Source organism: Canis lupus, chromosome 7, assembly GCF_003254725.2.
Source record: "Canis lupus dingo isolate Sandy chromosome 7, ASM325472v2, whole genome shotgun sequence".
Classification (NCBI taxonomy): Eukaryota; Metazoa; Chordata; class Mammalia; order Carnivora; family Canidae; genus Canis; species Canis lupus.
In genome coordinates, this window is record NC_064249.1 from 54,363,315 (window position 1) to 54,377,110 (window position 13,796).

The following is a 13,796-nucleotide window of genomic DNA, read 5'->3' on the forward strand; positions in this document are numbered from 1 at the left end:
TTATTTTCTTAATTTCACTTTCTGCTTCATTATTTGTGTATAGGAACAGATTTCTGTACATTGATTTTGTATCTTGTAACTTTACTGAATTCATTTATGAGTTCTGATAGTTTTTTGGTGGAGTCTTTAGAGTTTTCTAGATACAGTATCATGTCATCTGCAAATAGTGAGAGTTTTACTTCTCCCTTACCAATTTGGAGCCTTTTATTTCTTTATGTTGTCTGAGTGCTGTGGCTAGAGCTTCCAGTACAATGTTGAATAAAAGTGGCTAAAATGAACATCCTTGAATTTTGATGGTGGGGACCAGATGTTGGAGTCACCTTAGAATTTGGAACAGAGTCCTTACCATTTACAAAATGACTTCTATTTACACCAGTAACAATGGCAGTCAACTAATACTATAAAATACATTTAAGGGTAGGGTTTTTTCATAAGTGAGTACTTTGTGCTACCCTTGATTTTTTGACGTGTCAGTTATCCTAGTCTATAATCCTCCCCCCACCCCCCCAATTTGTATTTTCTGACCTTATTTTCCATATTCATTTTTGACCCTTTGGCTTTCTTCATTTCATTTATCATTATTAAATTTTTTTTATTGATGCTCATACTAAGTCTTATTTAATTACTACCTGCTGCCCCATCTGGCTCCTCTCCTTCAGTTGCTTCTCTGCTTCTCCCATAATTCCTCATCTTTTAGTCCCATTTCTTCCAGATTTTCTTCAGTCTCTGATACATCTTTGTACCTCTACTCACCATCCTACCTTTTGCGTGGAACTTTTCAACTTTATAGTTGATTGTCTCCTCAATATATAAATCTTTCCCTTTTTTGTCTTTTGGTCTTCTCAATATTTTCTGACTTACCATCTCCATCCTCTACGTTGTGATGCTGTTTTACAAACATGCTAGCCAGTGAATAATCCATACAGATTTTCTTTGTGTCATTCTATTTGCCTTTCTTTCTTTTTTTTAAAGATTTTATTTATTTATTCATGAGAGACATACAGAGACATAGGGAGAGGGAGAAGCAGGTTCCCCATGGGGAGCCTGTTGCAGGACTTGATCCCAGGACCCCCGGGATCACAACCAGAGCCAATGGTAGACAAAGGGAGATCCTCAACCACTGAGCCACCCAGGTGCCCCCCTTTCTTTCTTTCTGTACAGAGAACTGGTGACATTGCTTTTCTGTGTATTATTTCAGCTAAAGACACAAAAACCCTAAATGTGAATGCAGCTTTGAGGCAGAAGACTTCTCCAGCCATGGAACTGCATTACACTGTTTCTAACACCCTTCTTATGGACGCTCCTCAGAGTTGCACATATCGAAGAACCTGTGAACAAGATGGCAAGTTTGAAAGAAGACAGAGAAACCCTTTTGGGAAGAAGCAACACAAGTGTGATGAATGTGGCAAAGTCTTTAGTCAGAGCTCAGCCCTCATCCTCCATCATAGAATCCACAGTGGGGAGAAACCCTACACATGTGACGTGTGCGCAAAGGCTTTCAGCCGAAGTGCCGTCCTGATTCAGCATCGAAGAACACACACTGGAGAGAAACCCTACAAGTGTCATGAATGTGGGAAAGCCTTTAGTCAGAGCTCAAATCTTCTCAGACATAGAAAGAGACACATGAAAGAAAAAGTCCCATCAGTGTTGTAAGGGAATCAAAGCATTTGCTCAGAGCTTTTTCAGCAAGAGAAGACACAAAGCACGAACACTCCTTTAGTATTTCAGTAGTTTTGGTGGGCACTAGTTTGCTTTCAAAAGTCATAAAAGCTACAGAAGAGAATGTAAAATATCTTCTGTCAATGTTGTTTGCTCTCCTGCTTTATCAATACAGTGTCAATACAAATGTTTGAGATTCTACAGCTTAATTCAGATTTCCATCCCTAGGGTAGCTCTTGAAACGCATTCTCAAACATGTTCTATTTTCATTACTAACACAAGTCATGAACTAGTACGTTTCTTTTTGGACAAATATATTTTCCCTGTTGAGAAGGAATGTGTAAGTTCCTCAGTATAAAAATAAGTGTTTTCCTCAATTCCATAACTCGAGCATTGGGATTCTCAGACCAAAGATTAGAATTTTTGAAATTTTTACCATGTGTTTGTTTGTTTTAAAGAGAGTGAGAGAGCACAAGCAGGAGAGCTGTGGGCAGAGGGAAAGGGAGAAGCAGGCTCCACACTGAGCAGGAAGTCCCATGCAGGGCTTGATCCCAGGACCCTGAGATCATGACCCAAGCCGAAGGCAGACACTTAACTGACTGAACCACCCAGGCACTCCTACCATTTGTTTTTTGTTACTAGATTCAAATTATGAGAATAGGATTGAGGAGGCCCAAAAGAATGTGTACCTTCAGACCTGGGCTGAAATGTCCAGGGTCACTGTTCGGTGGAAGAAGAGTAAAGGGACCTACTCTCTTACAAAAATTCACAAAAGCTTACACGTTACTGATACTAAGTCAAGTTTTTTTTTGTTTTTTAAGATTTATTTTTACAGAGAGAGTGGTGTGTGGCAGGGGGGAGGGCAGAAGGAGAGAGAATTTCAAGCAGACTCCCCACTGAGCAAAAAGCCCGGTGTGGTAATTGACCCCACACCCCTGAGATCATGACCTGAGCCAAAATCAAAAGTCAGACACCTAACTGACTGAGCCACTCAGGCACCCTCTAAGTAATTTTCTATGTAGGAAAAAAAAATGTTTTTAAAGATTTTATTTAGTTATTCATGAGAGACACACAGAGAGAGGCAGAAACACAGAGGCAGAAGCAGACTCCTTGCTGGGAGCCTGATGTGGGACTCAGTCCCTGGACCCAGGATCATGCCCTGAGCCAAGGGCAGACTCAACTGCTAAGCCACCCAGGCGTCCCCCCCAAAAATAATCTCTACAATGTAATTTGGAAATAACTCAGTGAATACAGCAGATTGGCTCTGCATGTCTTAGGGAGTGGCATAAATATAAGGAATGTTATAATAAACAAGGCTATCTATGGGTGCTTATATAACATTCGTGATCATCTTAAAATGAAAAAGAGATAAAGAAAAGACAGTTCACATAAGACTGATGGAATACGAGCAAATGTGGCCTGTAAAGGAAAGGTGCAGCACAGCGTATGTGCGAAAGGAAACCCTTACCAGCTAACAGCTCTCCTCCAGTGTCCCCTTTTCTGCTATACATCAGCTGTGAGCATGTTTCAGGCACCACAAGAGAACCTTTTCAGGGTCATGTGCATTCTTAAGGTTTGTCCCTCGACAAACTATCAAGACCTGAACCCCTGGGTTTTGACGCTCTTGTACAAAATTACTAAAGTTCAGTTTGAAGAGTTCACTGAACTTTGCCCATATGTCAGTCAGATTTCCTGTGTAAAAATAAAATGACTTGTATGTTATTAAAATTATCATGACAGTATACAAATAATGTTCCAAGAATCTAGGGATTCTTGATAAAAACTGTATTATAAGAATATATGCCTCATAATGTTTTCTGTGGTGCCACAGTTAGCCAATATGGAAGCAAACATCAAAAATGGAAGTCCTTAGGAGAAGGGAAGAGGGACCTCATAGTGAACTTCTTTGATGAGGAGTATAAATATTGTACTTTCAGAAAATCTAACCATATCTAGTGCTGAGAGTAACTCCAGAAACAAATAAGGGATTACTGTCCTCTACTTAGAATATTGATAATATAAGATTGGTAAGGGAAGAGGTGAATGTAAATTGTGATTATAGAATTGTCTGATAGTGATTATACTTTGTAGCTCTAGTGAATATGAATATATATTGAGTTTTGTATATTTACATTTATTAAAAGTGTGAGAATCTTTATTTGGGCTCATTCTCTTTGTAATTAAAGAAAGGAACAAGCCATCTATGAAAGCAGCTACTGCCTCAGACACAAGTATTGTGATTTATTGCATGATTATGGAAAGACAGAGTTTCTTGTTACTATTTGAATAAAATGACAACCTGGAGTGTTCTGAGGGAAGTTGTCTTCAGTTGGTGCTGCCATAAACCTTAAGAGATTGTGTTATCTACGTTGTGAATAATCTGTTTCTCCCCCAGAAGGTGGTGTGAATCATATCATCTAAGTACATGACAAAACTTTGAAAGGTGTTTTTGTGTTACTGGGAGTTAATCAGACACTTACATTGATCTCCTAATGCTAGTTCATTTAAATGGAAATTTAATATGACTTGGGCTAACCTTGATTTTTAAAATTAGCATGATATTAGTACCCCCATTAGATTGATTTCCATAGATAGCAAACACTTTCCAATGAAATTTGTATTTTTATGAATTTCACTTCATCTTGGCCTTTAATAATTAGGTATAATCCTATGTTCCCTCATTACCTCTCATTCTTTTGGAGGCCAGATCATGTATTTGTTACTGCCCTTAAACCCTCCTGTATTGGGAATGTTTCTGGATGCAAAATCCACTATGATGGTTTAAACAGGTAAGGCTTTGTAACCAGAAATCTGGAGGTGAGTTGCTGCTGGCTGTGAATCAGCAGCTGGACAATGGCTGGTCTAGATGTGGTCTCTGCCCTTCTTTTGGCCTTTCCCTCATGCTTATTTTCTCAGATAGTCAAGAGAGCTGACCCAGCTCCAGGAATGACCTCCAGGGTCAAGTCAAGAAAGAGGAAAAGGAGCTTCAGCCATGGCCATCTCCTTTGCTAGGAAAAGTAAAAGCTTTCCAAGAAACTCTAGAATTTTCCAAGAAAATTCTGCTTATGCTTCCTTGTTGCAAATGTGTCTGGTAAAGCATGGGTTTTCAACCTCTAGAGGGAAAGCAGCAGGGCGGGTGGGTTTTGTCAATGACATTGGGTCACCCAACAGTGTTTGCCATACTCCTTGGCCATCTTCCTCTTCATAGGCAAATGGCTGATTTTGCTTCCTGTTTACAGGGCAAAGAAACCCCAAAAGATAACTTACAACCTCCTGCTATCAAATTTGCTAACCTCACCCATTATTTCCCCTCCTCAGAATGAAAGAAGGGTCTCGCTAGTCCCTTACCATTCAGGACCTGGGCTGCCATCAGTTATTATCCCTCATCTCTCAACATTTAAGTATGGTGATGTGACTAACCCTCCAACTCTATACTATTCTAGTGTTATCTTTATAAAATTTGAGATGGTAGGTAATCCCCTAAGTGAGGGGAAACAAAATGGCCCTTAGCTTTGACTTCTTCATATTCATCATCCATTTCTTTCAACCAGAATGATCTTTCAAAAACATGCATTTGATCATGTCCCTTTCTTGTTCAAAACATAGACTTTCCATTGCTTTTAATATAAAGTTAACTCCTAAACAAAGCTTTTGAGGCTTTGTGTGATCTGATCACAGCTTACCGTTTCATTTTTTTTTCATTTTTTTTCCAGCTTATCGTTTCAGCTTTGTCTCTTGCCATTGCATCCTTCATGCTCTATGCCAAAGCCATTCTGAATCATCGAAGTTCTGCCTCCAGGCCTTTGCATGTGTTCCTTTTGAACTCTTACCAGCTTCTGCACTTAACTCCTTTGTGTTTTAGCTCAGATGCCACTTCTTCCAGGAAGCCCCACCCTAGCCCTCCAAGAGTAGGTTAGGGACCACTACCACACTCTTCTACTCATTACATACTGGTATTACATTTATCACACAAAATGTTTTTAAAATACCAACTTGCATATATGGCTCCAAGGAAGAGGGGGAGGATGAATGATACTTTGGGAAGAAATGTCTTGAGATAGCAGGACGCCTGGGTGGCTCAGTGGCTGAGCCTCTGCCTTCAGCTCAGGGTGTGATCTTGGAGTTCCAGGATTGAGTGCCGCATTGGGCTTCTTGCAGGGAGCCTGCTTCTTCCTCTGCTTCTCCCTCTGTCTGTGTCTCTGCCCCGCCCCCCCCCCCCCCCGCCGTGTGTCTCTCATAAATAATAAATAAATAAATAAATAAATAAATAAATAAATAATAAATAAATATCTTAAAAAAAAAAAAAGTCATGAGATAGCAAAAGGAAAAAATGAAAAAGCCCTCCTGTCCCCTGGAAATGGTGAGGCAAAGAGAAGGTCAGACACAGGTGTTCCTTTACCTTTGCACCCAATGCCTAGAGAAATGCCAGAGGGGGTTGGGAGAAAATTTGAAAGGGGAGAAGGCTGGGCCAACTTGCTATTGAGTGCATTGAGGGAGCAATTGCTGAACAGACTTCTTGTTCTCCAACACTGGACTACTATAAAAATGGCAATGCAGTGTTAAGCAAAGGGCTCCTACCAGCTAACATATGATTTAGGAGATCTTTAGCAGTTCTCCATGTTCAATGGGGACCCTGGAAAAGAGCTGATTGCATCAACTGGAGAGTTGGGACCACTGCACAAAGTAACTTTGTGGATCTTATAGCCAAGAGCTGCAGGACCCAGAAGGCCCACAATCAGCTGGGAGTCTCAGCCACACCTTAGAGGGTGGCTGGAACCGATGTGGAGATGACAAATGAAGGAAAAGATATTGGCCTCCAGCCTAGCCAAAAGAACAAGTTACTGGTTGCTATAGTTTGGTGAGCAAGCACAACGGCAGACCACTTGTGAAGACAAGAGACTAGAAAAGAAGGACAGTAAGCCCATCTGAGATCCAATCCACAGCACCATCTCACCTAAGTGAATATAAACCCCCTCCCCAGAAATCCAGATGACAGAAAAGGGCAAAACAAGAAATAGCCATTTAGGGAGTTGAACTTAAAATGGACTGAATAATTAAATTCTTTCACCACCACCACCCATACAATGAGGTGGGAATTCAAGAAGCAAAAATATCAGTTATAAAAAATTAGCTCCATTTTTCTTTGCATATTTGAGAAGAATTGTGTTTACCCCACCAAATGGGTGCTTATATCTGCTTCTGTGTTGATGCCACTATTTTATGTTTCTTGAAAGCATGAAGTGACTCATTCACTGCTATCTCTGAAGCATCTGTCACAGTACCTGACCTCCAATAGGCACTTAAATACTTGTGGAATGAAAATATTTGCAAACTACGTATCTGATAAGGTATCAATATCCACAATATATAAAGAACTCCCACAGCTCAATGATAACAACAAAACCCCTAAACAATCTATTTCAAAAATGGGCAAAGGACATGAATAGATATTTCTCCAAAGAAGACATACAAATGGCCAATAAGTACAGGAAAAGATGTTCAACAACACTAATCATTAGGGAAATACAAATTAAAACCAAAATAAGATATCCCCTCATACACATTAGGATAGCTTTGATTAAAAATATGAAAGATAACAAATGCTGGCAAGGATGTGGAGAAATCGGAACACTTGTGCATTGCTGATGGGAATGTAAAATGATATAGCCACTATGGAAAACAGTTTGATGACTCTTCAAAAAGCTGAATATAGAATTACCAAATGATTCAGCAATTCCACTCCTCAGTATATCATCCAAAAGAACTAAAAGCGGGGGCGGGGAGGGGGGAATCCATCGGTGGCTCAGTGGTTTGGCTCCTGCCTTTGGCCCCAGGGCATGATCCTGGAGACCGGGGATCTAGTCCCACATCGGACTCTCTGCATGTAGCCTGCTTCTCCCTCTGCCTGTGTCTCTGCCTCTCTCTCTCTGTGTCTCTCATGAATAAATAAATATTTTTTTTTAAAAAAAGAACTGAAAGTGGGGACTCAGATCCTTGTACATCCATGTTCATAGCAGTATTATTCACAATAGCCAAAAGGTGGAAATAACCACATTTTTACTAATAGATCAATGACATTGGTTGGAAGCTTATATAACATGTGAACTCTAGTGTCTGAGCTAATGATCAGCCAGGTAAACATCTGCTATCTTTCCCTATGTAGCTTGGCTGGCTCCAATATATTGCAGGAGTTGTCAGGATGCTAGGTGGAATGTCACTATCTGGACAGGTCAATGGGACTGCATCAGAACTGGATTAATCCAGGGTGCCTTTGGCTTGGGTCATGATCCCAGGGTCCTGGGATTGAGCCCCACATCAGGCTCCCTGTAGGGAGCCTGCTTCTCCCTCTGCCTGCTGCTCTCCCAGCTTGTGCTCATGCTTTCTCTCTTTCAAACAGATAAATAAAATTTTAAATAAAAAAAGAACTAGATTATTCCATTAGACTGCTTTTATTCACTGCCTATTAGTGGTATTGTCAACTGAGTGGTTTTACAGTTTGACTTATCAATATTCTTTCAACTCCACATGATTAACCTAACCCAGTCATGGCAATCCTGTTCTACTTGCAAGTAATTTTGATTTAGGAATGGGCATATCACCCAATCTGGGTCAATGAGACATTAGGGAAAACCTGTTCCATGGTCTCCAGGAAAAGTTTGCTTTCTCTAAAAAGAAGAGATAGAAAAGATGACGCCTTTCTATCTCCAGATGTTGTTGTGAGTGGCTATGATGGCAGGCAATGTTGCAACAGCTGGTAGATGAAGCTGACACATGGAGGAAGGAGCTAAGAAATCTGCAGAGCAGGACTCAAGTCCTGATGTACCATTCCTTCATATATTTACCTTAGAAAATAAGAAACGTTTGAAATAAGTGACCTAATTATTCACCTCAAGAATCTAGGGAAAAATAAAAGAGGAATTTGAAACCAAAGTAAGTAGAAAGGACACAATGATAAAAATAAGGACAGAAGCTCTGGTTCCAGGGAAGGTAAGCACATTCCACTCTTGTCTTTCTCCACAGAGAGATTCCCACAGAATCCTGGACAGAGATAAAGAAGCAACTCCTTGAGGAGTAAATAATGCAAGCAGATTCGGGAGGAGGACTAGAATCTGAAGTTCCACTGAACTGCACTGAATTTACGCTTTCCTCCTCCCCGGTGTCTCCTAGCCTAGACAGCCTCCTAGCCTGAAACCCAGAAGCGCACACAGAGAACAGGAAGAACTCCAAGGGAAATGTTCTGTGCGTGGCCTAAGGAGTAGGGAAGGGGCTCCTAAGAGTCAGAAAGAATGGGAGAAATCCCTTAGTTTTTTTAAAAGAGGGATGTCGGGGAGGGGCAGAAGGAGAGGGAGTAAAAGAATCTTAAGCAGGTTCCATGCCCAGTGTGGCTCAATCTCACAACCCTGAGATCATGACCTGAGCCAAAATCAAAAGAGTCAGATGCTTAACTGACTGAGCCACCCCGGTGCCCCCATCCTGTATCTTTTTTTCTTCATTTGACTTCTCTCCTACCACAGCCTCCAGGCAATAATATAGCCATGCAGCAACCCAGCAATGGCAGGGGGCACAGAAAGAAATCACCTTAAACTCAGAGGGAGGGGAACTCTTAGCTTTGATCAGAGGAGCTTTGGTTCCAAGAGCATGGTACCAATCTCCGTGGCTTTTATCCTCTCTGTGTCCTATCACTTCTTGACCAGGATGCAGATGTAATTGAGAGAAGAAAACACCAGAGCAAGGAAACTACAGCCCTAACTTTCTAGCTGGAAGATTACTAAGGGAGGCCTCAGGGAGCCAGAAAACATTGAGTTAATTGCAAATGGCAGAGAGATCAAGTGTAATCCCTAAAAGTAATATATGAACACCTCCGCTCACCTCTAAACTGTACATGCATGGATCTGACCCTACAGGGCGCAGCACAAGCATTGAGAACTGAGCTACCGGGTAGACTACTTCCCCAGATCCAGACTGGCCACCAGGTGGCATGCACAAAGGACTGGAAATGTTTGAAAACTGAACTGACTTTAGAACTACAACCCACACAGAACTTGTGGCCTGACCCTATGTGGGGCAACTGCCTGCTAAAACAAACAAACAAATCAACTTTCTGCTTAGGACATAAAATGATACCCAGAATCTAATAACAAAATATCAAAATGTGCAGGATACAGTGCAAAATGATTAGGCATAGTAAGAATCAGGAACATCAGGGATCCCTGGGTGGCGCAGCGGTTTGGCGCCTGCCTTTGGCCCAGGGCGTGATCCTGGAGACCCAGGATCGAATCCCACATCGGGCTCCCGGTGCATGGAGCCTGCTTCTCCCTCTGCCTGTGTCTCTGCGTCTCTCTCTCTCTCTCTCTCTCTCTGTGACTATCATAAATAAAAAAAAAAAAAAAAAAAAAAAAGAACCAGGAACATCTCAATTTGCAAGGAAAAAGAAAATAAAAAGAAAAAAAAGAAAAAGAAAATTATGCCACTGCCTAGATGACATATATGTTAGAACTATCAGAAAAAGACTCTAAACCACATATTATAACCAAGCTTAAGAAGTGTGAATGAGGGATCCCTGGGTGGCGCAGCAGTTTAGCGCCTGCCTTTGGCCCAGGGCGTGATCCTGGAGACCCGGGATCGAATCCCACGTCGGGTTCCGGGTGCATGGAGCCTGCTTCTCCCTCTGCCTGTGTCTCTGCCTCTGTGTGTGTGTGTGTGTGACTATCATAAATAAATTTAAAAAATTAAAAAAAAGGTGTGAATGAATGGAATGAGGAAACATCAGGAAAGATATAAAGAAGATACAAATGGAAATTTTATAGAAAAATACAATTGCTAAAGTAAAACATACACTGGATGAACTCGGTGGAAGAATGCAAATGACAGATGAAATAGTCATCTATATAGATCAATGGAAATTACACAATGTAAACAACACTAGGAATAACAGATTGTAAAACAAAATTCTTAATGAATGTAAGCACAAAAGTCCTCAACAAATATTATCAAATTGAATTCAGCAATGTATAAAAAGAAGAAAATACCTGGACCAAGTGGGGCTTATCCCAGGACTATACAGTTGACCCAGTATTCAAAAGTCAAAGCAATCCACCAGAAGAGCTGTTCCAAAAGGAAAAACCACATGATCATATCAACTGATGCAGAAAAAGTATTTGACAAAATTCATCATCTATTTATGTTACAAAGAGAAAGTAACTTCCCCAGACTGATAAAGCACATCTGTGAAAAACTTAGAGTTCACCACATACCAATTAGAATGGCCAAAATGTGAAACACTAACACCACGAAATGCTGGCGAAGATGTGGAGCAACAGGAACTCATTCATTGCTGGCAAGAATGCAACATGGTATACACACTTTGGCAGTTTCTAACAAAACCATATTTTCACCATATGATTCAGCAATCATGCTCCTTAGTATTTACCCAAAGGAGTTGGAAATGTACATTTACACAAAAATTTGGACACCTGTTTTAGCAGCTTTATTCATAATTGCCAAACCTTGGAAGCAACCAAGATGTCCTTCAGTGGTGAATGGATGCATAAACTGTGGTACATCCAGACAATGGAATAGTATTCATTGCTAAAAAGAAACGAGCTATCCAGCCATGAAGGGACATGGAGAAACCTTAAGTGCATGTTACTAAGTGAAAGAAGTCAATCTGTAAAGATTCCGCTATATAGTGGACTTCCTGGAAAAGGCAAAACTATGAAGACAAAAAGATCAGTAGTTGCCTGGGGGTGGAGGAGATGAAATAGGCACAGCTCAGAGGATTTTTAGAGCAGGTAAAATACTCTGTATGATATCATAATAATGGACTTATGTCATTATACACTTGTCTAAACCCATAGAATACATAATACCAAGAGTGAACCTTAAGGTAGACCATGGACTTTGGGTGATTATGATGTGTCAATATAGGTTCATCCTTGGTTAAATATGTATCATTCTGGTGAGTGATATTGATAATGGGAAGGCTATGTATGTGTGGGGCCTGAGGGCATATGGGAAATCTCTCTAATTCCCTCTCAATGTTGTAAACCTAAAACTACTCTAAAAAAATAAAGTCTTATACAAAGCAAAACAAAAACCCTAGAGTCAGTATCATGCTCAGTTATAAAAGACTGAATCCCTTGCCCCCTATGACTGGGAACAAAGAAAGTGTGTCCAGTCTTTCCATTCCTACTCAACATTGTATTGGAAGTCCTAGCCAAGGCAATAAAGCAAGAAAAAAAAAAGTAATATAGTTTGGAAATTAAGAAATAAACTTTCCCTTTCTGTAGATAACATGATTATTCACATAGAAAATCCACTGAATCTATAAAAATGCTTCTAATGGAGTTGTGATGGTTAATTTATGGGTCAACCTGACTGGGTTAAGGGATGCTCAGATAGCTGATAAAACATTATTTCTGGGTATGTCTGTAAAAGTATTTCCAGAAGAGATTAGCATTTGAATCAGTACACTGACAAAAGAAGTTCATCCTTACCAATATGGGTGGGTATCATCCAATTCCTTCAGAACCTGAACAGAACTAAAAGGCAAAGGAAGGGCAATTTTGCTCTTTGCTTTAGCTGAGATATCCATCTTCTCCTGCCTTTAGGACAGCAACCAGACTGAATTATATCAACAGCTTTCCTATTTGCAGACAGCATGCTGTGGGACTTCTCAGCCTCCATAACTCCATAACTGAATGAGCCAATTCTTCTAATAAATGTTTTTATAAATATGTTATATATCCTATTGTTTTGGTTTCTCTGGAGAACCCTGGCTAATACAGGAGTTTGTCAAGGTTGAAAATAAAAGTCAATACACAAAAATCAATTGCAGTTGACACCTGAACAATATGGGATTAGGGGCACCAACCACTCTGCACTGTAAAAAATCCACGTATAATTTTTGGCTCCCCCAAAACCTACTCCTAATAGCCAACTTTTGATCAGAAGCATTACCTATAAGATAGTCAATTAACACATATTTTTTATGTGTGTTTTATACTGTATTCTTACAATAAAGTAAGCTAGAGAAAAAATGGTATTAAGAAAATCATAGGGAGGTGAAAATACATTTACAGTTTTATGCTATATTTGTATATAAAAAAATCCTCATATTAGCAAATCCACATAGTTCAAACATATGTTGTTCAAGGGTCAGCTGCATATTTTAAATATGGGCAATGTACAATTAGATATTTTAATATATCATTTTAAATAGCCCATAAAACCAGTTAATGCTCAGGAATAAATTGAACAAAATGTGGGCATGATTTGTACATTGAAATCTACAAAATGTTAATGAATAAAATCAAAGAAGATCAAGTATAGGAAATATAGCCAATACTCTTTTTTTTTTTAATTTTTTTTTAATTTATTTATGATAGTCACAGAGAGAGAAAGAGACAGAGGCAAGACACAGGCAGAGGGAGAAGCAGGTTCCATGCACTGGGAGCCCGATGTGGGATTCGATCCCGGGTCTTCAGGATCGCGCCCTGGGCCAAAGGCAGGCGCCAAACCGCTGCGCCACCCAGGGATCCCCCAATACTCTTATAATAACTTTATATGACTCCAGATAGTAACTACACTTATTAAAGCGAGCATTTCATAATGTATATGAATCACTACGTTATACACATGAAACTAATATAATATTATATGTCAACTATTCTTCAATTAAAAATTTTAGGGGCACCTGGGTGGCTCAGTGGTTGGCATCTGCCTTTGGCTCAGGGCGTGATCCTGGGGTCCTGGGATTGAGTCCTACATCATGCTCCCTGCAGGGAGCCTGCTTCTCCCTCTGCCTATGTCTCTGCCTCTCTATGTCTCTCATGAATAAATAAAATCTTTTAAAAAAATAAATAAAAATGAAAATAAGTAAAATCAAAAGATCAAAATGAATGACAAGATATGGTATATTAATAGGTTGATGGACTCAATATAATTAACATGCCAATTGTCCATAAACTGATCAATAGATTTAATGCAATTCTGATAGAAATTCCAGTAGGATATTTTTGTAGATATAGGCAACTAATTCTCTTCTTTTAAAAGATTTTATTCATTTATTTAGAGAAATCTATTTCTATTATTTAGAGAGATCTATTTCTCTTTATGCCTGTATCTCTCTCCCTGCT

The 13,796-nt window shown here is 39.8% G+C and overlaps 2 protein-coding genes across 13 annotated transcripts in view; one reads left to right on the forward strand and one right to left on the reverse strand.

Annotated features, from left to right (window-relative positions):
* LOC112647879 (translation initiation factor IF-2-like) overlaps positions 1-13,796 on the reverse strand; it is a 40,179-nt gene that overhangs the window by 18,318 nt on the left and 8,065 nt on the right. For 8 of the 12 annotated variants that reach the window (XM_035718961.2, XM_035718960.2, XM_035718956.2 and 5 more), the window contains exon 3: positions 10,689-10,764. The exons of 2 other annotated variants lie outside the window; for them this stretch is intronic. The gene's annotated coding sequence lies outside the window, so the exon portion shown is untranslated. Of the gene's footprint in view, positions 1-1,194; positions 1,329-10,688; positions 10,765-12,144; positions 12,201-13,796 lie in introns of those variants that run through there. 2 more of the 12 variants (XM_049112754.1, XM_049112755.1) reach the window with 2 other exon arrangements.
* Positions 1-13,796, forward strand: part of ZSCAN30 (zinc finger and SCAN domain containing 30) — an 82,176-nt gene that overhangs the window by 4,584 nt on the left and 63,796 nt on the right. The window contains 1 exon segment of the mRNA XM_049112984.1: positions 1,199-1,649. Within this exon segment, the coding sequence (XP_048968941.1) occupies positions 1,199-1,649 (451 nt within the window).